This window comes from Mesoplodon densirostris, chromosome 13, assembly GCF_025265405.1.
Source record: "Mesoplodon densirostris isolate mMesDen1 chromosome 13, mMesDen1 primary haplotype, whole genome shotgun sequence".
NCBI lineage: Eukaryota > Metazoa > Chordata > Mammalia > Artiodactyla > Ziphiidae > Mesoplodon > Mesoplodon densirostris.
In genome coordinates this window covers 82,693,704-82,718,945 of record NC_082673.1, presented here as the reverse complement: position 1 = coordinate 82,718,945, position 25,242 = coordinate 82,693,704, and the positions used below count along the sequence as shown (strand labels likewise).

Genomic DNA, 25,242 nt, shown 5'->3' with positions numbered 1-25,242 from the left:
CCACATGCCGTGGAGCGGCTGGGCCCGTGAGCCATGGCCGCTGAGCCTGCGCGTCCGGAGCCTGTGCTCCTCAACGGGAGAGGCCACAACAGTGAGAGGCCTGCGTACCGCAAAAAAAATAAATAAATAAAAATAAAAGATAGTCTTTTCCTAATAACTTTCTCCATGAAATTTTAATACCACAGATATTCTCTATATCAGTTTACATACTGTGACCCTTTGGAAAGCCACAAACTGTTGTCATTAATCGTATTTATTATTATTAATTAAATATTATAGCTATTATATTATCAATAATTATCTAATAATGTAATTATAAATTATGTATTATATATGACTGTTATTAATTAAATATAATGTTTGATTATTATTGATAATTAAATATTAATGTTATTGATATTATATTCACCCCACACCCTAAGACCCAGTGCCCTCGACCTCCCAGAACGTAGGCTGTGCATCACGGCCCTCTCACTGTTGGCCGGCCTGCCAGCCCGGCTGTTTCTCTGCGTGGGTGGTGGTGAGATTGCAAAGATGGAATGTCTTGGTAGGAAACTCTTTGTCTGAAATAAAAAAGAAAGAGATGGTTGTTTCTGACCCGAGCCGTCTGGTGGTGTGCATTGGAAAACTGCCCTCGTGTGTCACATTGGTGGTCAGGGAGGGCAAGACGTGGAGTGACTTGGAGCTGCAGGAAGCCTCAGATGAGAACCACGGGACAGGACCAGGGAGGAGTTCAGGGCTGGAGGGCAGGTCTCCCCGCCCTGCCCCTCTGCCCCCACACTGCCTTATTCGTATTTAACATCCCGTAGGATTTTTAAGGTCATAAACACTTCCCAGGTGTCAGGGAGCACAGCAGCGCTTTCCCCGTGCATTAACTCGTTGCATCTTCACAGCAGCCACCCACGACAGGTTCTAGTAGCCTCGCTTTAGAGCTGTGGTTAAGAGGGTCACGCACAGAGCCTGTAAGTGTCCAGCGTTGCTTCCTCTCACACCACCTTCTCCCTCTGCCTGACCTCATCATGCGGTAGAACTGGCTGCGTACTGACTGCGTCTGCCCCTGGGCCGCCAGCTCTCTGTAGGCAGGCCGTGTTGTATACATCATCGCACCCCGTCCCAGGCCCTGGCACAGCGGGTGTCACAGAATACGTACTTTGTAAATGAGCAATGGAAGAGTGGTTGGACGGGTGGACGGCCTGATAAATGAATACGCTCACACATGAATAAAATTCCCTCTCGAATGAGGGGACCCGCCAGCCTCTCCATCTGTAACCGGTACTGCGGGTCCCTGCGGTCTCGGTTCCACGCTGCTGAAACTGGTTTCGCCAAGATGCCAGGGCTCCCCCTGAAGACGGACTGTATAGCGCTTCTCAGCCCTTGTTTTCCTGACTCTTTCCACACTGGCCCGTCCCTCCCTTGGTCTCCCTGCCACCCTGCTCCCCAGCTGGGTACATTCCTTCCCCCTCTCTCTGTAGACTGCTCTTCGCACCACCCTAAAATCAAGGAGACCCAGGCCACCGCCCCGGAACAGTGAAAAAAAACCCTGCTCCGGCTGTAGATTGCACTTCCTAAATAGCTTTCCTTTTAACGGAACTTCGCACCGAGGATACAGTTGCGAGCAGGACCGTCGAGGTCTCTGCCCTCGTTTCGTCGAGCTTGTGTGTGAGTGGGGTGCCCGTGCTCAGTCAGCATCAGCTGGTTTTGCTGTTCCACGTGCATCTTCTTTTTCTAACCGTCTCCCATCTTTGTTTGCTTTTCAGCTCCAGGGCCTGAGCCACAATGTGATCTTCACCTTGGATTCCTTGTTGAAAGGAGACCTAAAGGGAGTCAAAGGAGTGAGTGTTGAGAAATTTGATTTTCAGTTTAGCTTGAAAGGGTTGCCTTCTTTCTCTCCTAAGATCCCAATGGTACTCATGTCTGAAAGGCACTCTGAACGTTTTCAGCATAAAAAATGCTGTTGGAAAATGATCATTAGAAAAAAACACACCGCTTCACATAGCACTATTGCCCGAGAGACAAGATGAGACACTCAGGAAGAGCGGGGCGGTGGGGGGCGTCTTCGCTGAGTCCGGGCTCCCCCCGGAGGACCCGTGGACCCACCTCTCAGAACCACTGGGTCGTGACTGGGAATGCACACCGTCCCACTCTCTTAGCTTCTCGGGTGTAGTAAGTTGTGTGATGTGCCTGAAAGTGTCCTGTGTGAAGTTTCGAGTGTCCTATAAAGGAGAGCATTTGTGCTAAGATGTTACTGGAAGATTATACACCTTTAAGCAAAAGTACTTTCAACCTCAGTTTTATTTTCTCTTTTTTAAGGATCTCAAGAAGCCATTTGACAAAGCTTGGAAAGATTATGAGACAAAGTTGTAAGTGTTTTTTTGTTTGGTTGCTTGGTTTATTTGTTGTGAGTATTCTAGGAAAAAGAATAACTACCAGAAGGACAGAGCCCTGAACTAATAGCTTTGGGACAAAACACTGTTGAGTCCATCCTCGTAAGGGCTGAGAGGCTGGGTGTTCTGACCTGGTTAGAAGTGCCGACACCTCCCGTGCTAGCTGTGTCTGGAGCGAGATGTACTTTCACTGTCGGGTATTTGGGCATCCATGGCCGATGGCCGAATTGTCAAGCTGTAGGTCTGTGACTGTTGCAGCTTTTCTTTCCTTATAGTTAGCACATAACTGTAGACCATTTACACATTTCAGGTAGCACGGCAACTGGGCAGTACAAATAATACCCAGTGTTTGTGACATCTGTCTGCCCACCAGGGCCTATGCAAAGTGCTTTACATGCATGACCTCCTCACAGCAACCCTCTCCGTGTGCACCTTGCACTGTTTATGCTTAGGAAAGTGAAGCTTAGAAAGGCTGAGGGGCCTGCAGAAGGTCCTAAGGCTAATAAATGTCGAGCTGGTGTCCCCTCCGGTCTGTGTAACCCCAGAGCCGGAGCCGTGTGGCGTGACGGCAGTCAGAGGCCTGCATGCTGGGGTTATCGTGCGGGATGACAGGGAGGCTGCACGTGAGGTCTTGTCATGGGCCTGGCTCATCCTCATGCGGTACCGGTCCTACCACATCCCTTTGTGATTATTGCTCTGAGGCATTTGTAACCAGGCTGTGGAGTGGGGTGGGAAGAGAAATGTATTTAAAAACATTTAATAAAAGTCTTAGCTATAAACTTGGATAAGTACAAACATGAGAGAATAAAAGCATTTCTGTAGGCAGCAATAACAGCAGAGTGAAAACACAAGCCAAAGAAAAACAAATTCAGGACTAAGTTATGCCCGCCTGTCATGTTTCTTCTCAAGAGCCTGTAGCTTCCTGCTTTCTTCCCCCCCACACCAGTGGAGAGAGAGCTGAGGTTTATTCTCCTTCTGGTAAAAATCCCTGCCTTCACACCCATTTAACCTCCAAGGTGGTGTGATGAAAAAAGTTGCTTAGGTATGGCACGAGGGTATTACAGTGAATCCCAGCCAGGCCTGTAGGTTTTCCATTGGGTTGATGGCTTGATTTTCCACTGTGTTTGTATGTAGACAAGGATATTGGCTTTCGTTGGGGTTTGATATCCTACCCCACAATTTAAAACAAGACTTGAAGGCTAAATCAGTCTTTGCTTTCTCAAAAAGAAATTATAGGCTCTTTCTGAAATTAGAAGTCTGCTTTCAAATTAAATGGATTTTCAGAAAAAGGGCTGTGACCCCTGGTGTTAATACCAAAGTATCATCTGTCATAGCCAAGCATTAGCCTCGGGTACCATAGGTTTAATGTGGTCCCTCCCTCTTATTTCCCTGGTTGCTTCCCAACTGAAGAACATTTTCATAGCATTCCAAATTATAGATTAGGATTTCTTCTAAATCCTTATTTTGTACAATCCAGTGCCAGGTGGTTGAATGATTAAAATGTTACTGCAGTATGAAAACAGCCTAAGTTTAGAGAAATAATGGAAATTACTTTTGACTAGTTTACATGCATGCCTACAAAGACCCATTATATACTTTGTCTTGAATTAACTCTTAAATCTCAATCTATTGATAATCAAGATATGCCTCAGACCTCCAACCTTCTGATTCTTTTTCATCGTAAGGTGCCTTACTCTAGAAAAAGTAAACTGTCAAAATTACTTGATGCCAACCAAAATATAAGAGAATTTATATGAATCCATTCATGTGTGAGATCAGAGTTAAAATGTAGGAAGTCTCCTTGGTGAAGATCCATGCAATGTGTTGGTTCTCTTTGAACTTAGATTTTCACTTTTGATCGATGCTATCTATCTAAGAGTTCCTGCCTCCTAACTCTGGTAATTAAGAAATAATCAAGTGGCTCCCATTAAAGGAAAGACATGAGTGTGGTGTTTTTGTTTTTAATGATGGCACCTGCTTTCATTACAGTACAAAAATTGAGAAGGAGAAAAGGGAGCACGCCAAACAGCACGGGATGATCCGCACGGAGATCACCGGAGCTGAGATCGCGGAAGAGATGGAGAAGGAGAGGCGCCTCTTTCAGCTCCAGATGTGCGAAGTAAGAGCAGACTTCTCAGCCCTTTGCCTAGAATTTGATTAACTGTCGTCCTTCCTGCTAGTCAGCAGTCTTTATGCTTAAATGCAGGCTGTGTTTGATGATTAGAGGAGGGGACTGTTTCTCAAGGACTCTAATCTCCACTTTTCTCCAAGCCTTTTGGGATCCGCCGTTTCACTGTTGTCTCATATTTTGAGCCTGGGTCCTATGGGGCTCTTTAAGCCAAAACAGGATTCTTTGGTGAGAACTTTACTATTGCTTGTGAGTGAGTGTGGAAAAACAATTTTGGTGAAGGGGTAACACTGGTGAACATGAAGTTTTACTGGTACAGATGTACAGCATGTTGCTTTTTTTTAACCATGTGTCCAAGTTTGAGTGAAAACTTGAAGTAGTGATTAAAGTCTGAGCTCATGAAAAAAATAAATGCAACAAAAAGCATGTTGCCTTAGACTTAGAGCAGTGGTTCTCAAACAGGGTTCCCATTGGCATTCCTTGACCTAGAGACCAGCCCATTCTGATGCAGAGTAATGGAATTCCTTTTGCAGTTTTCCGAAGATATTAAAGGGGATAGAATTTTCTCATTTTCAAGTTTTTCTTCCCTAATTTTTTTTTGTTTGTTTATTTCTCCCCACCCCCACCCCCCATTATTACCCTTTGGCTCCTTGAACTTGTCTGGTTGTGAACACTTCCATGCAGTAAAACAAGTGAACAAGAAACAAACAATATCAGGGCTTCCCTGGTGGCGCAGTGGTTTGAGAGTCCGCCTGCGGATGCAGGGGACACGGGTTCGTGCCCCAGTCTGGGAAGATCCCACATGCCGTGGAGCGGCTGGGCCCGTGAGCCATGGCCGCTGAGCCTGCGCGTCCAGAGCCTTTGCTTCGCAACGGGAGAGGCCACAACAGTGAGAGGCCCGCGTACCACAAAAAAAAACAACAACAATATCAACAGAAAATCTTGGCCAGTTGTGAAAATCAGAGCCAGTAGTGTTTAGTGCATAAACTAATAATGCATTATTATTTTTTTTTCTTTCTCTTTTTAGTAGCAAAAGTGCTTTCCAATTCACCTCTTTGGTCTGGAAGTTTTAGTATCTTACAAGCATATCCCTTAAAGAGAATGCCATTTGTCTTTCAATCCATCTTTCAGGTTTTGACCACGTGAACTATGAGTTTGAGATCCACTGCACACCCGGGGGGAGATAATCATTCCAGAATGTTTTGCTGTGCTTGATTTCTGCTTGTCTAGTAAACTAATCTTAAGCATCTATAAAATGCTAACATGCTGATCAGTTTGCTTGGTACACTTGTGACTGTGTCAAATCAACATTCCCTAAATTAAGCTCACACTGTCTGGTGGCAGCTGAGCCTCAGTAACTCACACTGATTAACGACTGGTAATCTGATCAACGCACAATTCTGTTTTATTTCCGCAGTATCTCATTAAAGTTAACGAAATCAAGACCAAAAAGGGTGTGGATCTGCTGCAGAATCTGATAAAGTATTATCACGCACAGTGCAAGTAAGTGGACTATTGCAGTCATGATTATTAGCCCAAGTAAGGGCCCCTTCACTTCGTTGGTTTTCTTAATTCTTTCCTTTCTGGTCTTCATTTGGTCCCTGTATATAGTTGTGTAATGACCTTCCACGGCCAAAGGATAAGAAATGGTTTTGTCTTCCATCTTCAGCAGTTTCTATAAATCATTAACTCAAATTAGGGTAACTATTTGGCTCCTCTAAATACTGTCTTACAAATGCTAACTTTGGCCTTGACAGCCTGTGGAGCTGTTGTCACAAATGCGCTTGACTGTCATTTTGTCACTAAAGAGGCCTTTCTAGGAATTCCCTGCCCCGCTTACTTGGCATTTTACCTATTATTGGGTCATTTGTACCACATATTCCTACTTGGGATTGTTTTTGTTTTGTTTTTTTCATCATCCAAGTGAAGTGAAATTAAATACTTTGGACATTAGCAATACTTGGTATTTATACTTGGATTCCTGTGTAGTTGCTGGTGTATTTTGAGAGACATCCATCGTTCTACACCGGCACCGTCTTTGCTTATGTTGCAGGGCTACCTTTTTATTATGTTTGACGTTCTGTGTCACCACATTTGCTTATTTTACTTCTTGCTCACTCACTGGGTTAGCTTTCATTGGTTTTATTGTAGAATTTTTGTCTGAAAATGTGCTGGTTACCATTCAAGTCTGTATTGAATCAGTGGAAGTTACAGAGAATAGAGTGCAAGGACTTTCCAAAGTGGTCCAGACAGCTCTCATAGTTATTTATAAGTAGAATACTGTAAAGGTCATTAGGACTAGGTAAAATGCTTACTCTCCAAGAAGTTAAAATTTATAATTTCCTTTGGTCATCTCTCTTATTCTTTTTGATAATGTTGTATCTAGGAGGATCTTCGTGCTGAATGGAAACATTCAAGGGGGCTAGCGTTAATGTGATGGGAAAAGCACCAGGCTTGAGTCAGGCAGATAGACGAGTTCAAATCCTGGCTTTGCGGCCGGGTAACCACGTGACCTTTGTCAGGTGCATCTCTAAACCTCAGTATCCTCATCTGTCAGGTGGGGTTAAGGTTCATAGTAGACCCACCTTGGGTTTTGCGAAGATGTGAGAATTAAGTGAGATAATGCATAGGGACTGTCTCACCCAATGCCTGCTGCATTGTGCCTGTTTGCTGCTGGGATGGTTCTAAGTGGCACTAAAAATCATTCATTCACATATTTTATTATACAGGATTGTTTCTCTTCAGGAAGATCAAACTTTTAATGATCAACTTTTTATTTACATAACTTTGATTTTACTTTTTTTCTCTTTTCAAAGTAAATTCCGCCTTGTATAAAACTTTCAGATATGTATAAAAGTAATTATAGTGACGTAGAAATAGTTTCACATTTATAATTTTGCCTGTGGAAGCCTCATACTGAAGACCTGGACTAACCTTTGCCTTCGTAGTATAGCAGGGTGCTTATGAAACTCTGAAATGTGTGGTGGTGGTCCCTGATTTTAGATTAGAGTGGAATTTTTCATCTTTCATCAGTTTCAGTTTTCCTAGAAACAGATCATTCTTTGAAACTTTTACAGAAATAAGTGAATCTCTTTGTCTTCTCAATTACTACAACACTTGAGCAGCAAGTCTGATTTCACCTGATTTTAGAAATCTCTTTTGATTTCAAAATCTCTAAGTCATAGAGGAGGATTTAACCTACACAGACATGAGTTTTCCAAAAAATAAGATGTTTTGTAAACTAGAGATATATTAGCCTTTGTTGGTAAAGGTGAAAAGAAGAGCATCCTCCCTTGATTCTTGGCTTTTTCCCTTTCCACAAATATTTATTACTCTCTTAACAGAGACCAGGTACTTTTCTAGGTTCTGGGGTTCAGAGGTGAAACAAGGCTTCTGCCCATGGGAATTAACTGTCTGGTACAGGAAGTACGTCAGGTCCATCAATAATCATAATGGGGCTGGAAAGTGATAACGCAGGGCGTCAAGAGAAGGAGAGACTTCTGGCCATGGAGTCTACAGAGGGCTCCTTAAGGGAGGTTGTGGCACTTGGAATTGGACTTGGAGGATGGCTGGCATTCAGGCACTGGAATCTGGTAGAAGCATCTACCCTAGGGCAGAGAAAGAGCAGCAGAAGGAAACCCTACACGCTGAGAACTTCCTTGCAGGGAGAGGGATTCAAAGACATCCCGTAGTAGAACTGGGTTATCATGTAATTCAACCCCAGCTGCCCCAGGTTGAGCCGCAAGGATGCCATCACAGCGAGAAACCAGTGTACCTTTCTTTTGAGGACTACTCTTATACTTTCCTACTTCAGTCAGTCTCTCCAGACTCTTTATAGTTGTGTAGTGGACCTGTGAAGCATCCTCTACTTAGATTTAAAAAGAGACATTTCATATTCTGAGAACTTATTCCAGTCCCCAAAATGATTTTCAATACATAGTAGTCAGGTGGAGCTCAAGAATGAATTTGCTCCAGTAATCTCTCGTGTACTCATAGTACCTCAGCGGGGATACAGCTGCTGCTACAGCGGAAAAATAGGGGGCGCAGGAGAGAAGAGCTTTTGTCACCCGTTCAGCTCAGCCCACCTGTTACTCCTCACTCTCAGACATGAACACTGTCCGTAACGTGCTGCTCTCAAAACAAACACATTATTCTACTGCTCACCCGCTCCTTTTACTACTCGGTGAGTATCATTATGGTCTGCAGACTCGAGAGCACTTACAGACATTACTTTACCATCCTTCATCTCACAGATAATAACAGCTAGCATTTATCAAGAGCAGCCAGGAAATTGTAGCTCAGAAAAGATCAGTAACCTGCCCAAGGTCACCGTCATTCATTTAAAAGATGCTCAATAAATACGTGTCAAAACAGACAAAACAGAAGAAACCAAGGAATAAAAGAAAATGGACTTCGAAGGTAAAAGCTTCTGTGAGTGAAAGGACACTGTCAAGGAAGTGAGAGGACAACCCACAGAAGGGGAGAAAATATTCGCAAATCATTTATCTGATAAGGGTGTAGTGTCCAGAATATATAAAGAACTCTTACAGCTCAACAACAAAGAGATAAACAACTCAATTTAAAAACGGTACTGATGAACCTAGTGGCAGCGCAGAAATAAAGACACAGACGTAGAGAACGGACTTGAGGACACAGCGGGGGAAGGGGAAGCTGGGACGACGTGAGAGAGTGGCATGGACATATATTCACTACCAAGTGTAAAATGGATAGCTAGTGGGAAGCAGCCGCATAGCACAGGGAGATCAGCTCGGTGCTTTGTGACCACCTAGAGGGGTGGGATAAGGAGGGTGGGGGGGAGGCTCAATAGGGAGGGGATATGGGTATATATGTATACATATAGCTGATTCACTTTGTTGTACAGTGGAAACTAACACAACGTTGAAAAGCAATTATACTCCAATAAAGATATTTTTTAAAAAAGGGAATGAAGCATTGATACACGCTACAACGTGGATTAGTATTTAAAACATTATTCTAAACAACAGAGATTTATCATATAACACAGGGAACTATATTCAATGTCTTGTAATAACCCATAATGGAAAAGAATCAGAAAAAAGATTTTATATGTATATGTATAACTGAATCACTTTGCTGTACATGTGAAAGTAACACAATATTGTAAATCAACTATACTTCAGTTTTTTTTTTAAGTTTTTGTAAGTGAAAGGAGCCAGAGCAAAAGATTGATTACATATGGTATGATTTCATTTAAGTGAATGTCCAGAAGAGGCAAGTCCTTTGAGACAGAAAGCAGATTGTTGTTTGCTGGCGGATAGAAGAAGAGCGAAATTAGGAGTCACTGCTAACGGGCACAATGTATCTTTTTGGTCTGGTGGAAATGTCCTGGAATTAGATAGTGGTTGCACAACACAGTGCATATACTAAAAACTACTGAACTGTACACTTTAAAATGGTGAATTTTATGTTACATGAATTTTGTCTTTTTTTTTTTTAATAAAAAATAAAACAGAACAAAACAAAGATTCTTAGATTCTTAATTAGTACTTACACTACCCTTGTGCGTTCCAGTTTCTTAAATACCACAGGACATACACAGAGTGGATCTGGGAGAAAATGTCCCTGTTACCTAGACAGCTGGAAGTCAGCACCTGACTTAGTCCAAGCCTGAAGCTTGGAAATCAGTTTTTCATAAGGGGTTGATGGTTGAATTGTTAAGAGGTTACTTTTTTTAAAATTTGCTTTAGAGTTTAATTTGTTTTATAAAACCGTACTGTCTGCTGTTCCAGGTCATCCTAACTTCTTTTTATTTATTTATTTATTTTATTTTATTTATTTATTTTTGGCCGCGTTGGGTCTTCGTTGCTGTGCACAGGCTTTCTCTAGTTGCGGTGAGCAGGGGCTACTCTTCATTGCAGTGCGTGGGCTTCTCATTGCGGTGGCTTCTCTTGCTGCAGAGCACAGGCTCTAGGCACGTGGGCTTCAGTAGTTGCGGCTCATGGGCTCAGTAGTTGTGGCTCACGGGCTCTAGAGCGCAGGCTCAGTAGTTGGGGCCCATGCAGGCTTAGTTGCTCTGCGGCATGTGGGATCTTCCTGGACCAGGGCTTGAACTCGTGTCCCCTGTATTGGCAGGCGGATTCTTAGCCACTGTGCCACCAAGGAAGCCCCCTAACTTCTTTTGAAAAGAATATAATGCTCTCTGACTCTTTCAGCTTTTGGCCAAGTAATACCTCTTCCTAAGCCAAGCAGAACATGTGATAAAGGGGTATCAGGGAGACGTTCTGGTCTTTCTTTTAAATTAAAAGCAGGATGAATATAGTGTTTTCCTTCCCCGTCATTGCTGAGAGTGACTTAAGAAGGAAGTGACGTACGTAGCAACTCTCTCAGGATGGAGAAGGTTCTTGTTTATTCTAAGGAGGATGTGTCCTGCCTGATGGTGGGTGACAGTGTCACACACTCCTGAGCTTGCTTTCTGCAGCTGGGAGGTGTGTTCCAGCTTGTCAGTGTAAATGTGAGTGTCACTCCACCCATCTGTTGGCAGCTTATCTTTTTCTGGCACCCAATGTCATTAAAATATGGTCATATTTCTTTCAAGCTGCTTCTTTAAAAAGTGAACCAGTCCTGCTGTGTCCCTAAGGTGAGAGAAATGATGAAGCCCATCTCGCTGGCCAGTGGCCGGCATGTATTGAGCTGCTTCCCTGTGCCTAGCATTTTAAAAACCTTATCCAGTGCTCACAAGAACTCTCCAAGGTCCATGCGATTCTCTCCATTTCCTGTATAAGGACACTGCGGTACAGGGCTCCAGAGATGATGCAGTTATTCAGTGGGAGAGCCAGGATTTGGACCCAGATCAGTCTTGCTTTTTAATTACCTTTGCTCTAGAGATTGGAAAACTTATACCCAAATCCCAGCTCTGCACTCAATGACTAGATGACCCTAGACAACCCACTTGACCTCTCTGGGCCCGTTTTCCTTATCTATCTTACAGGTTAATAATAATTACCTTTTTTTGTTAGACTGTAATGAGACCTTTAAAAACGGGTATTCCGTGAATTATGTAGGCATCATGCTGAGTGACTGGCACAGAGTAAATACTCAGTTACATGCTAGCTGCCATTGTTATTACTGCATCATCGCCTGTTTTCCAAATTATTTCAGTAATTTACGGAGAAATTGGCCAAGGGACAAGTGGGATGTCATGAGGTAATTTCCCCTTTCGTCGGCAAAGCGTCCACATTCAGGCTGTCATAAGTCATCAGAGCTGACAGCTTTCAGTGAACAGAGCACGTTTATCTGTAGTAGCTTATCTGATGCCTGTGGAAGCTAGAAAATGTCCACATTTGGAGATAAGCACGCCCGTAGTCAGACAAGGTCAGTGACCTGCCCGAGGTTATACGTACGGCCAGGTTTAGAGCCAAAATACGGTTTAGAGCCAAAATACGGTTTAGAGCCAAAATACGGTATGCTTTTGACTCCTAAGCCCACGCACTTCCACTGAACCAGAAGCAGCTCAAAGAGAGGGAGGAAGGGAACAGAGAAGCGGGTGCCCCCAGTGGAAGGTTGTGGCTTTGAGTCCCGGCCAGCCAGTAGGTGGGAGAATCAAGCCATGGGTGGGGGCCAGGGGCTCCCCAGAGGGACGGTGCGGTTGGCAGCCTGTTGGCCTTTGTGGTGTCACTTAAGGACTGGCAGGTGTGTTGTTGCCCTGCCGTCCCCCAGCCCCCCTCCTGCTTCCCACCCAACGCTAGACGTTGGCCCTAAAATAACCATCTGAGAGGGGCTCCACTCAGCCTTGTCCTCCCAGGCTAAGTGTTGATTCTTAAATTTTGTCCTGCCTGAGTAACATATGATCTTTTTTTAGAAACTATTTAGAAAATGGAGTTAATGAAAAAGAGGGGGGGGGGAGAAAAAAACATAATCTCACTCAGAAGATTACTGGATTTACATATATGATTTGTTTTGTTTACAAAAATGGATCATACCATAGATTAAAATAATTCTTCATTGCACTGAGTTTTCTTGTAATGTTTGGAAGAATTTAACTATAGGCAAATCGACTTTTTGGGTCTTTCTTCAGCCTTTTAATTGTTAGGAATTTGCCCCCCTTCCAGTTTGCTTTCACTGCTGGTAGAGAACTTCCCATTTTTATCAACACCATCTCAAACTAAAACAGTGCCCTCTTTCTCCATCAAGTGTATGTTTTAAATTATTTATTTACTTTTATTTATTTTTGGCTGTGTTGGGTCTTCGTTTCTGTGCGAGGGCTTTCTCTAGTTGCGGGGAGTGGGGGCCTCTCACTGTCGCGGCCTCTCTTGTTGCGGAGCACAAGCCCCAGATGCGCAGGCTCAGTAGTCGTGGCTCACGGGCCCAGTTGCTCCGTGGCATGTGGGATCTTCCCGGACCAGGGCTCGAACCCGTGTCCCCTGCATTGGCAGGCGGAATCTCAACCACTGCGCCACCAGAGAAGCCCTCAAATGTATGTTTTATAACATGGCTTGCATGCTGTTCAGATCTGTTTGCTTATTCTTGATGTCGAGCAGCACGGTCCAATAGAACTTTCTGAAATGACGGAAGTGTTGATATTCTTCGTTGTCTCACATGGTACCCACCAGCCACGCTTGGCTACTGAGCACTTGAAACGTGACTGGTGAGACTTCATGAACTGGATTTTAAATTTACTTAATTTTAAGTGAATTGGCTGCATGTGGCTAGTGGCAAACACTGTATTGGAAAACACAGATGTAGAGCATTCTCATTTAAACTCACTTTTTTTTTTTAATGTGATGATTAAATTCCTTTCATGTTGAAAGTGAAAATGAAACACCTTTACAAAAATATCTTCGAAGAATCTGTATCCCTCTGAGAAAGAAGTAACTCCTTCCATGGTAAACCTCTGCGGCTCCAGGGAAGAAAAGCAACATTTACTGAGCACATCCTAACTGCCCAGCACCTTGCTGAGTCATTTTGTGTGTCTTGTCTGTATTATTCATCCCATTTAATACCAGTAACACGGGCAGACGTTTAGTGACTTGCCAGCGTCCCATAGCTGGTAAGTCCCAGAGCCCAGCCTAGGCCATCATCATCTCATCCCAATGCCCTTGTTTTTCCTGTTGTAAGAAGTCCTGACAGCATCCATCAAGTGTTCTACTTTCAAGCCCTTTCTCCAGAAATTAAGCGCAGCATCAGAGATTAAAATTAGTTTTGCTGTGGTTAACTTTTTAGTCCTACTTCTGTGTCCTTGGCAGACACTCCTTCCTGGATGTAGAAGATGCTGGTTCAGGTTAGTGCTTTTGGATGATCTGCTTTGTGCAGAACATGGTCAGCTGCTCTAGGGTTGCCACTTAGGCCTGGGCACAAGCAAGTGCTCAAAGATGCCATCCCCTCGACTAGAAAGGCTGGGGAAAGCCGCCTGGGGAGGTAGCAGCTGAGCTGAGCCAGGATAGAATGAGAGAGTTTGGTAGGCACGTGATAGTGGGGAAGGGCATGTCAGGCAAAGGGAACAGCATATGCGAAGGCTGGGGGAGCAACTGGAAATAATGGAGCATGGCGGGAGGCCCGAGTTTTTAAGGGGAAAATGGTAGGAGATAAAAACCAGAAAGATATTCAGGGGCCAGAACATAGAAGTTACTCAGTTTTGTACCAAGAAGTTCAACTATCATCCCTAAAGGCAGCGATGAAAACCTGAATGTTAGCAGATGAGAATTTACATGTAGCTTGATTACATGAAACCCTTATTTCAGTAAGGGTTCTCTGCCAAAGGTGTGAACCTTAAAAAACTTTGGAACGTGTAGAATTTCACTAATCACTTTGAAGACCAGTTCTGACAAGGATGTATTGTTACCACTGAGTGTACATATTAAGCTGGAAAGATATACATGGATCCCAAAATGTGCCCTCAAAATTCTTAGTCGTGCTTCATTCTTCCCTTCTAAGTGAGCATCTGCTGCTCTGTGCTGGGCCCACTATGATGTGGGGATGAGAGACCGTCCTCATCCTCAAGGACCTCTTCCTTTCCTGGGGAGAGAGCAGCGCAGGTAACGTGCATTAAGAAATAATCTGGGGCTTCCCTGGTGGCGCAGTAGTTGAGAGTCCACCTACCGATGCAGGGGACACGGGTTCGTGCCCCGGTCCGGGAAGACCCTACATGCCGCAGAGCGGCTGGGCCCGTGAGCCATGGCCGCTGAGCCTGCGCGTCCGGAGCCTGTGCTCCGCAACAGAAGAGGCCACAATGGTGAGAGGCCCGCGTACAGCAAAAAAAAAAAAAAAAAAGAAGTAATCTGCCACAGAGGTTAAAGAAGCTTCCAGCAGGGTAGAGGACATTCTGAACACAGACACAAACGGGGCTCCTGAGTGGAAGCGCTCAGACAGGAAATCGCGTCACTTGGTAGTGAGAGCAGGGGTGTCGGCACCTGGGCCTGATCCCACTCTGACACTTAGTAGTTGCGTCAGCAGCTTGGGCAAGTTCCGCCCTCGCTCTGGGCCTCAGCTCCTCCTTCGCGATGGAGGAGAGACTTGAGGTGCTTACTCGCTCGTTCGGGTTGCTGTGAGGGTGTGGATGAAATGAGGCGTCAGGTGATGGTCGCTCAGCAGATGTCAGTGCTCGTTGCCAGTTCAGGGTGAGATGACACCCCCTTCTTAACGTGTGTGGTAGGAGAGCGCTTTGCGAATCCGTCGTCCGTACCACTCATTCAGCATCCTGTGTTTCAAGTGTGTAGGGACCCAGGGATCTTTTGGAAACTGGAAGAACCCTTGCTGACTGTCCTCCGGCCTTTATTTCTCTCGTTAGTATCCAGTCGGACTTCATGATATTCCACTGGCAAACGTGTCTCTCTGTCTCTTTCAAATTCACATATGGCACAACCAGGAAGAATTGTTCTGTGTATGACTCAGTGGGTTGGAGATGTAGCTGTTATCTGCAGTATCCATGTGACACCTGCTAGCACATGTCAAATTGTGCCTGTAGTTTGTTTATTGGTACATCTTTATAACATACTGAAATTAGTTTTATAAGTTTCATATACATATCTGGGTAGAGAGTAAATATGTATCTATGAAAATTTTCAGATTTTTCAGGTAATTATGGTTCATTTCTCTTTTCACACTGCTGATAAATCTCTGATGTTTTTCATTGTAGTTTCTTTCAAGATGGCTTGAAGACAGCTGATAAATTGAAACAGTACATTGAAAAACTGGCTGCTGATTTATATAATGTAAGTTCTTTATAAAATATCTGCACTTTAACTTGCTTTTATAGATAAATATCAGTAAATCTGAAATCTGTATTAGAAGAGCATTAAAGAAAAAAGAAGACAAGGTGAAGTGATGTGTCAGCATAAATCTAGGGCCAGTAAATGTTTTTTTGTGGTTTGTTTTGTTTTGTTTTTCTGGTTTAACTCAGAGACATCATCACTTGTCAGATATTCCAGAGTAGTTTCTGGGACATAGGTGGAGCAGGGCAGGGAGTAGATGGATAGCCATTGGTTCTGAATGGCTCTCCATGCTGGGTTCAGTAGCATCACATATGAGTGCCCTTTGGTCAGCAGTTGCAGAAGGAAATTTTTATCCTGGAAGGAAAAAAATTAAGTGACTGTCTCTGAGTAAGCAGGTTTATGAATTTTTTTTTTTGCTTGCTTGCTTGTTTGTTTTATATTTCCTCTCCTTTTTTCCCCTACTATCTAGGTTTTGCTTTTAGAATAGGAAAATCAAGAGGAAAACTTTTTTGAGAAAAAAACTAATTGCATATGAGAAATCTCAAGTTTGTTCTTCATGAACCGCTTGGCAGTGAATAATATTAAAAGTATATGTTTTAGGAGTGTAACTATTGATACATGTGTTCAAATAAGGTTTTAGAGTTACACATGATACCTTATATTCTAATAGAACTTTTCTGATTTTTCTTTGAAAAGTTAACATGGTTCAGGTTGCAGTAAGTTCCAAGTGATTAATAAGGAAAGCAGGGGCTTCCCTGGTGGCGCAGTGGTTGAGAGTCCGCCTGCCGATGCAGGGGACGCGGGTTCGTGCCCCGGTCCGGGAAGATCCCACATGCTGCAGAGCGGCTGGGCCCATGAGCCATGGCTGCTGAGCCTGCGCGTCAGAAGCCTGTGCTCCGCAATGGAAGAGGCCACAACAGTGAGAGGCCTGCGTACTGGAGAAAAAAAAAAAAAGAAAAGAAAAGCAGCATCAATCCCTTCCCTTCATGTAAACTTTGTAAACTTTCATATATGCATTAGCTCTTGGGATTCTGGTCATTCTTAGGATTGTCTTCTGGCCCATTCAGTCACATCATTATATTGATATTTCCACTGCCACCCTTTGAAATACCAGAAGCAAATAACTCAATGTTATTTCTTAACCTTTTGTTTAAAATAGTCCTTCAGAGCTAATTGTCTAGACTAGATGTATTATTTAATAAGAAAGCATGTTGCATTATTCACTAATTTCAAAACTCACTGGTACTTTAAGAAGATAAGAAAATTGTGCCTCTCATCAAAAATGAGACCGTGTGAAAGACTTTAATAAGGAAATCGACTGTATAATTGAATTGTTTGATGAGTAGTATACATTTGGATGAATTAAACTGCTCATAAATGTATAAGAGATAAGTGATAGAAGAACTGTTTTTCTCTCATAGATAAAACAGACCCAGGATGAAGAAAAGAAACAGCTGACTGCACTCCGAGACTTAATAAAATCCTCCCTTCAACTTGATCAGAAAGAAGTAGGTGATCTGTGTGTTTCCAGCAGGGCTAACTGTGTAAGCAGGGCTGCTTGTGATAGCCTTGTGTTTCCTGATCTCCAGAACAAGCATAGTGAGAACTTCCTGCTGGGGGGGTGGGGGGCGGGGGGGGGCGGGGGCAGATGAGACGTAAGACACAGTGCGTACCTATCGTATCAAACACAGTAGGAACGGTCTTTGGGCTCCTGTTCCCTCCTTATAAAAAAAGATAACCCTCACCCCCAACTCCATGACCAGGTTTTCCATCCTGCCTTTAAGGTGTGTGCTTCAGAAGAGCATCCTCCCAGGTGTTGATGTACATAGCTCAGTTCCTCTTAGATCATCCCTGTTTTTCCAGACAGCCAAAAGGGGCTGTCTCATTTTGCCAGAGAAATAGAGAAATATTTTGATACAGATTCCTATAGAGGTTTTGCCCCACAGTTAGGAAAATTAAGGTTGAGATAGTCTTTGGATGCTGAAATGGAGTTATACGGTGCATGGTAGGTGTTAGATGAACGCAGTACAAATGCTTAATCATTAATCTCATCTGTTCATTTGTTTTGTCAAACATCTAATGAATACTTACTGTGTGCTGGCAACTCTTCTAGGCATTAAGCTTGAGTCCCTTCCGTCCAGGATCTCATTGTCTAGTAGGTAATAGAGAGAGTCAGCCATGTGAACAAGTGGCTGGACCTAAAGCGGTATTGATGCTGTAAGACAGAGATTGGGAGGAGGTGTGCCGGGAAAGAGAGGAAACAAAGAGTGTCAGGAGTGAGCAGCTGCCCGGCACATTCAGCAGGCCACAGCAGCTTGGGGCAGGGTGGGTGGAGGAGTGAGAGATGCCGCTTCTGAGGTGGAAACACAGACCGGATTGTGGAGAACCTTGGATGCACACTAAAGGGAATGGACTTCATAGGAAGGGCACATTAAATAGTGAGCACCGTTTGTTGCATGGGAGAAGGTAAACATTTGCCTGTTTATGTTACAAATTTATTATGGATTCAATTTAAGTGCAGTATTTAAATGCAATATTTAATCATAATCACACAAGATACAGCATTTTTCATATGTCAGTTCCTCATCACATTATCTCACAATTGCAAACTATCTGTAAATCCCTAAAATTTCCAAAAGGGGTTCATGAATCCAAGACAAAAACAAAGCAAACCCCCTCAGACATGGGAAGCCCTGCTCCAGCAGCACTAATGTTAAAGCAATCTTGAGGGTTCTCTTGACTGAGTGATTATAGCCCTCTACCCTCCTGCCTCCCCAGATCCAGTTTTATATAAATGTTGGGTCTTCGTACAGCGAGAGGGGTCTGTAGCCCTGTGACACTGAGTGCCTGCTGACCTGTGGGCAGGGAGGTATGAGGACTGTGTACCCATGTCCCCTAGTCTCAGCAGTGTCTGCACCTGTGCTTTGAGGCCTCTTAGAAGGCGCTTACTGCTGGTCCTGGGAGAAGCTGTCTCCTTGAATGACTTCTCGGTGTAAGAGCACTAGAAGGACCCAAATAGAGGGGTAAGAGGTAGATCCCTGCCTGGGGAGAAAACTGCGAGGTTTTGAACTGGCAGATATATGCTTAAGCACTTCCTACCTTTGTTTTGTCACACGGGATTACCTCCTTCCTGTGTGAGGAAGCTTTCTTGGGGGAAAAAAGACTATTACGGTACCTTTTTGCTTTGCAGAGAGACTGACGTATTCTGGTTGCGCTAGCTAAATGCCGCAGTTGCATATAAGCCTCCTATGAACGTGAGGAAATGCACGTGACTTACTGTAATTCCACCCCAAATTAATAAATGATGTTTTCATTAGCACCGTGTCCAGAGGATTTTACAAGTAAAATTGGTCTTCCACAGCATGCCTGTCCCATTCTCCTGCTGTTTATCATCTCTTATCACAAAATATGTTTAGAAGGTAATGGTTTTTAATGCCTTATTAAATATGGAAGGAGATTGTCCACCAGAGTTCTTGCCATAGCGAGACTGTTTGAGAAGAGTGTAAAGTGCTCTAAAAAGGGACCTGAGAAATTTAAATCACCCATCAAATCATTCAGCCTCCTCACCCCCACCAGGTTCAACCTGACTCCGTTAAAGGAAGGTTCAAGAGTTTGAGCTCTGTTGACACACATACACTACCAAATGCAAAATTATTTGTAGTAGTGAGGTGGATGGACCTAGAGTCTGTCGTAGAGAGTGAAGTAAGTCAGAAAGAGAAAAACAAATACTGTGTGCTAATGCACGTACATGGAATCGTAAAAAAAACAGTACTGATGAACCTAGTGGCAGGGCAGGAATAAAGACACAGACGTAGAGAACGGACTTGAGGACACAGCAGGGGAAGGGGAAGCTGGGACAAAGTGAGAGAGTGGCATGGACACATACACACTACCAAACATAAAATAGATGGTTAGTGAGAAGCGGCTGCATAGCACAGGGAGATGAGCTCGGTGCTTTGTGATGACCTAGAGGGGTGGGATAGGGAGGGTGGGAGGGAGGCTCAAGAGGGAGGGGATATGGGGATATATGTATACATATAGCTGATTCACTTTGTTGTACAGCAGAAACTAACACACCATTGTAAAGCAATTATACTCCAGTAAAGATGTAAAAAAAATTATATAAGCACAATTAAATTATATTAAACAAAAGTAGTAAATTAAAAAAAAAGAATTTGAGCTCTAAGTAGGATCTTTGGATTTTTGGTAGGAACTATTTTTAGGGTTGAAAATATTTTATTTTTAATGGTGCTATCCATAAATCATTCCAAAAACTTCATCTTTTTATTTGAGTCTCAATAGCTCATCGTAGTTTGCAAACTATCTGTGTTTTACTCATCTCTCCTTTCACAGTATCCAGTACATTGCCTGGTACCCCAGAACTACTCAATAAATATTTAGTAAGATGAAACAGAAGGAATTTTTTGCCCACTCCATTCATACCTTACCTTAGAAATTTGAAGCTTCTATAAATAGAGGTTTAGTTTTAAATTGGATGCCAGAAACATTTATAACCCATTAAGTCAATGAGGGTGTTAATTGATTGCAGTTTTAAAAGATTTGAGGTTTTACTCCTTAATAATGCATTTTATATGTTAATAAGGTTTTCTAATAAGAAAGTAAAGTAATTTGTACCGCTAATAGAGAATGGGAAATTGAACTAAAAAATAATACTATAGTTTCATTCTATAGTTTACATCTCTTGGCTCACATCATGGATTTTTGCCAAGGTTTACTTTAAGTTCACTATTTGAGTTTTAAATTGTTTACCTGAAGTGAGTTGCGCGTTTGCATTTCTCTTTCCTCAATACACGTTGATTTCTCTTGTGCTGTCAAAGGATTCAGAACCTATTTCATTCCTTCAGTTGTGTTTTATTTTGTTTACTTATTAAGTGTTAACCATTCTCCAAGGTTTATTTTCTCAAAAAAGAGACTCCTCTTTTCATGTATCTGGAGCGCCCTGCTAAGCCATCATTTCTCCAAGGACAGATAATCATTTGTGTGACTTTCTTAGGCCGTAAAACTCATCACTGGTTAGTTTAGGATTGTTCATGCTACCTCTGAATCACTGCTTCCTTCCTGCTTGCTTTAGTGGAATAGGCTTCTGAGGCCAAAGCCTAGGCTTCAGCCACTTTATTCACCTTTAAAACCACATTTGTCTGATATAAAGCAAGGTCTACTCCATCTGTTTGTTATTCAGCATTGAAAGTTAATTTAGGCTACTAGTAAATATATGTAAGGAATGTCTTAGAAGTAAGTTTACAGAATATAATAGTTTTCATAAGCTGTCAGCATCTGAATCCTTATTTTTTTAAAAAGGTAAGTACTTTTATTTTTTTAACTTAGGCTTTCAACATTGTAAATTGACTATATTCCAGTAAAAATTAATTAAGAAAAAACTAAAAAAAAAAACCCTAAAACTTAGGCTTTTATTTTAAAGGTTAGCAAACCAGTTAAGATGAGAGATGCATAGTTTTAAAGCATTCAGACAGATAGGAATTATGTGAGCAGATAAAGGGAAGTTTGGTTCAAAGAAAAGCATTCCAAGGAAGAGAGTTATCTTAATGAGAATTGATATCAAGGAGATTTTAGATTTTGCCTTTGATGTTCTGGAGAGGTATAGCTATGGCAAAGATTCCTAACTCCAGGTTGATAGTTAAGTGATTTTCATGTGATTTCATTGGGTTAAAGCAGGAGCTCTGTGGATTTCATTTATCCTGGCCTCTTTTTTTTTTTTTTTTTTTTTTTTTTTTGCGGGTACGCGGGCCTCTCACTGCTGTGGCCTCTCCCACCGTGGAGCACAGGCTCCGGACGCGCAGGCTCAGCGGCCATGGCTCACGGGCCCAGCCGCTCCGCGGCATGTGGGATCTTCCCGGACCGGGGCACGAACCCGTGTCCCCTGCATCGGCAGGCGGACTCTCAACCACTGCACCACCCGGGAAGCCCTGGCCTCTTATTTTGTCCCATGGCTCAGGCCTCTACCACCTGATCTAGTTTTCTATCCTGATTGTTCTTTATTAGTATTATGGCCACATTGCTGCCTCCTTGAAAAAACCCCATGTGTCACTACTGTTGTATTGGGGGCTGTCACTAGAGGCACTGGTAGAGGCAGGCTATCTCTGCCTACTTGGTGTGTAGTGCAGGTCCTCGGTCATAGTTCCATCCAGAAAGTACCTGTCAGGGAGGGCAGAGTGGGCCAAATTACTCTGAGTTCAAGGCTGTGGACCCTGGTTAAAAGTAAACATGGAGGGGAATTTTTCAAGATTGCTACACCCCACTTCTCCCCAGGTGATTAAACTTGTCCAATGAGATGTTTCAGCTGGAGGGAATCTGGCCAGTTAAAGACAAAGAAATTACTCAGATTAAGAAAATGAAGAGTTGGTAACCTCTTTCGTCTGAGTCAACTTGCCTGGTACAGCGTGCGCTTAGCTCTCAGCTACACCTACACGAGAGAGTGGGACGGTGTGGGTTCCGAGGGGGAGCTTCCATCTCTGAGATGGGCTGCGTTCCAGTGTCCTCAGCATGTTCACCCCGCCTGGTTTTTAGGGAGTGTTCGGGGCGTGCTTTTGAACAGTGAACTCATCACGTGTAGAACAGCCCTACAGAGGTGCACTGTCCTGCAGATTTTCCTGCAGCTATTATTAACATTAATATGCATTCGCCGAGCACATGCTATTTGGTCCAGAGGATCCTGAATGCCAGAAAGAGGCCATCCTGCCCTGGAAGGCAGGCCGTGCACAAGCCGTCAGTAAATAAATGGCCGCTTCAGCTTTCTGTCTCTTCACCATCGAGTTGCAGCTTATGAACTGGATATTTTTATTAAATTCTCTTCACTTGGAAAAGAAAGGATCTTCTTACAATTTGTTGCTCTTTTTAGATTTTCTAAGTAATGAACTGGGTTTCACTGAGGTGTTGATTCCCTTTACACACACACACTTTGAGGTTTGTCAACCTTTCAATCTTGGTGAAATGTGTACCTCATGCTCTTCCATTCAGCTTATTTTTCTGTTCTCAAATGACCTGAAATGAAACTTGATAAAGATATTTTATTGTCCCATCACCCAAAGTTTATCATGACTCTAAAGTGTGTGTGTGTGAGAGAGAGAAATCTGATATTAATTATCTTTACAATGACGTTTTCTCTGTGTGTTACAAAAAGTGCTTAAATTATAGACATTAAGACTGTCAATGAAACTAACTGTATTTTCAACTGTTCTGCCTTTTTTTCTCTTGCTTTTGCCCTTCCTGATCGAAGTCTAGGAGAGTAAGTCAATGCTTTCTGTGAGAATGTATTGTCGTACCTCTGTGTCTAAAGCCCCGTGTTCTCATTCTACGGTTCGCCATTGTTAGTTTATTTCTTGCATTTCCACAGTGTAATGGTTGCGTCTGGTCACGCGGTCTTTAGAAACGATGGGGAGCATCAGTGGATGTTAAATCAAGCTTGTTTGCGTCTGTGTTGTTCTGTCAGCCTTTGCCACCCTGTCACCACGCCATACACTTTGCCCTGCCTTAGAGTCATCTTTTTAAATTAAAAGCATGGTTATAGGTATATTTTTGCAGAGCGCTAGTAAGTTACAGAACAAGAATTTTATAGCAATTCTTAGTTCCTCACAGAGGAGGTGTACTTTTCTTGGGGGGTATTTAAGCAGAACATGGGAGGCAGAGGAGGGGTGCCTGAAAGAAGATCTCTCGGGATGCATGAGCTTGTCCTGTGGCCCACTTCGGTTCCTCCAGCCCTTCCTGTGCTCACCTCTGCTGCCAGTGTAAACTGGTTTGAGTCATAGACCAGTCTGTCACTGCACTGTTCATTTGAAGTCGAGCTGGCTTCTGAACTAGACATGGGAGATCTCTACCCCAGGCCTCAGCTCTCCCTCGAACCTGCTTGTGACTCTGGCGGCTGCTTACCTGCCCAGTTTCCGCCTCTAGAATAAGGACAAGGACCCGACAGCTCTCAGAAGTTCACCGTTCTCTTAGCTCCAGACCAACGGGCAAAGGCTCCATGGCAGAATAGAGTCAAGGATTTGAGAACTGTCTCCGGCATTTGTCTGATCTGTGGCTTCTCCTTTCTAGGATTCCCAGAGCCGGCAGGGAGGATACAGCATGCACCAGCTCCAGGGCAACAAGGAGTACGGCAGTGAGAAGAAGGGGTACCTACTGAAGAAAAGCGATGGGTACGTGTACGGCCAGCCTGGGGTCCTGTGTGCGCTTAGCGTACTTACGGGTGTTAGTAACCTAGGAACCTGTCCCAGCCTCTCAGATAGGGAAACGTACTTACAAGGTTTCCAGTGCACCAGCTTCAGACCTTTAGCACGCTGCTTTCCTCAGTAAGTCTGAGATTTAACCTGCTGCCTTCAGAAGCAGCAGTAATTGTTCTGCGGTCCCTAAATGGCACCTGCGACTTGGGACATGCAATTTGAGGAAGGCAGGCACTGAGTCGAACTTGAGCACACAGCTCGCTGACTGCATGCTCGCCCACCTCTCTGGTTTTTCCACTGTGGTTTTCTCTGCCAGATGCCCCCCCTGGCCACGCAGACCCCAACCTTGAGAGTCAAGCTGGACTCCGCTCTTTGCTCTAGCATCACAGCCAGGCTGACGACAAGCTCCTCCGTTTCTATTGGGTGGGCCAAAAAGTGCCTTTGGTTTGTAAGTGAAAATAAAAGACACATTTTTCATTTTCACCAAGAACTTTATTAAACAACGTATTCACCCTTTTGTTCCACTACCTTCTGCCATTTTTCAGGCAACTTTATAACCCCATCTTCCCAAAACTTTGTATCTTTTTGAGCAAAGAGCTGTTCCAGATGCCTTTTACAGTCTTCCAGGGATTGAAGTTTTTTCCATTAAGAGAATTTTGTAAAGACCTAAATAAATTGAAATCTGAAGGTGCAACGTCTGGTGAATACAGAGGATGAATCAGAACTTCCCAGCCAAGCTGTAACAGTTTTTGCCTGGTCATCAAAGAAACATGCGGTCTTGCGTTATCCTGATGGAAGGTTATGCGTTTTCTGTTAACTAATTCCAGACGCTTTTCATCAAGTGCTGTTTCCAGTCGGTCTGGTTGGGAACAGTAGTTGTTGGAATTAATCGTTTGGTTTTCCGGAAGAAGCTCATAATAGAGGACTCCCTTCCAATCCCACCATATACACAACATCACCTTCTTTGGATGAAGACTGGCCTTTGGTGTGGTTGTTGGCAGTTCATTTCGCTTGCCCCATGATTGCTTCCATTCCACACGATTGTACAGTATCCACTTTTCATTATCCATCACAATTTATTTTAAAAGCGGAATGTTTTCCTGACATTTAAGTAGAGAATCACATGTAGAAATACGGTTAAGAAGGTTTTTTTCACTTATCTTATGTGGAACCCCAAGCATCAAAGTGATTCACATAACCAGGCTGGTGCAAATGAATTTCAAGGCTTGATACGGATATTTTGAGGATGTAGCTATCTCCCGTGTGGTATAATGTTGATTGTTCTCAATTAATGTCTCAATTTGATCGCTATCAACTTCAACTGGTCTACCCGACAGTGGAGCATC

The 25,242-nt window shown here is 43.4% G+C and overlaps 1 protein-coding gene across 6 annotated transcripts in view; it reads left to right on the top strand.

Moving 5' to 3' along the window:
• The window catches only part of ASAP1 (ArfGAP with SH3 domain, ankyrin repeat and PH domain 1), a 349,810-nt gene that overhangs the window by 253,594 nt on the left and 70,974 nt on the right, over positions 1-25,242 (top strand). For all 6 annotated transcript variants that reach the window (XM_060115500.1, XM_060115496.1, XM_060115499.1 and 3 more), the window contains 7 exons: positions 1,758-1,832; positions 2,311-2,360; positions 4,374-4,503; positions 5,930-6,015; positions 15,626-15,701; positions 17,123-17,209; positions 23,772-23,872. In XM_060115500.1, the coding sequence (XP_059971483.1) occupies positions 1,758-1,832; positions 2,311-2,360; positions 4,374-4,503; positions 5,930-6,015; positions 15,626-15,701; positions 17,123-17,209; positions 23,772-23,872 (605 nt within the window). The remainder of the gene's footprint in view (positions 1-1,757; positions 1,833-2,310; positions 2,361-4,373; positions 4,504-5,929; positions 6,016-15,625; positions 15,702-17,122; positions 17,210-23,771; positions 23,873-25,242) is intronic.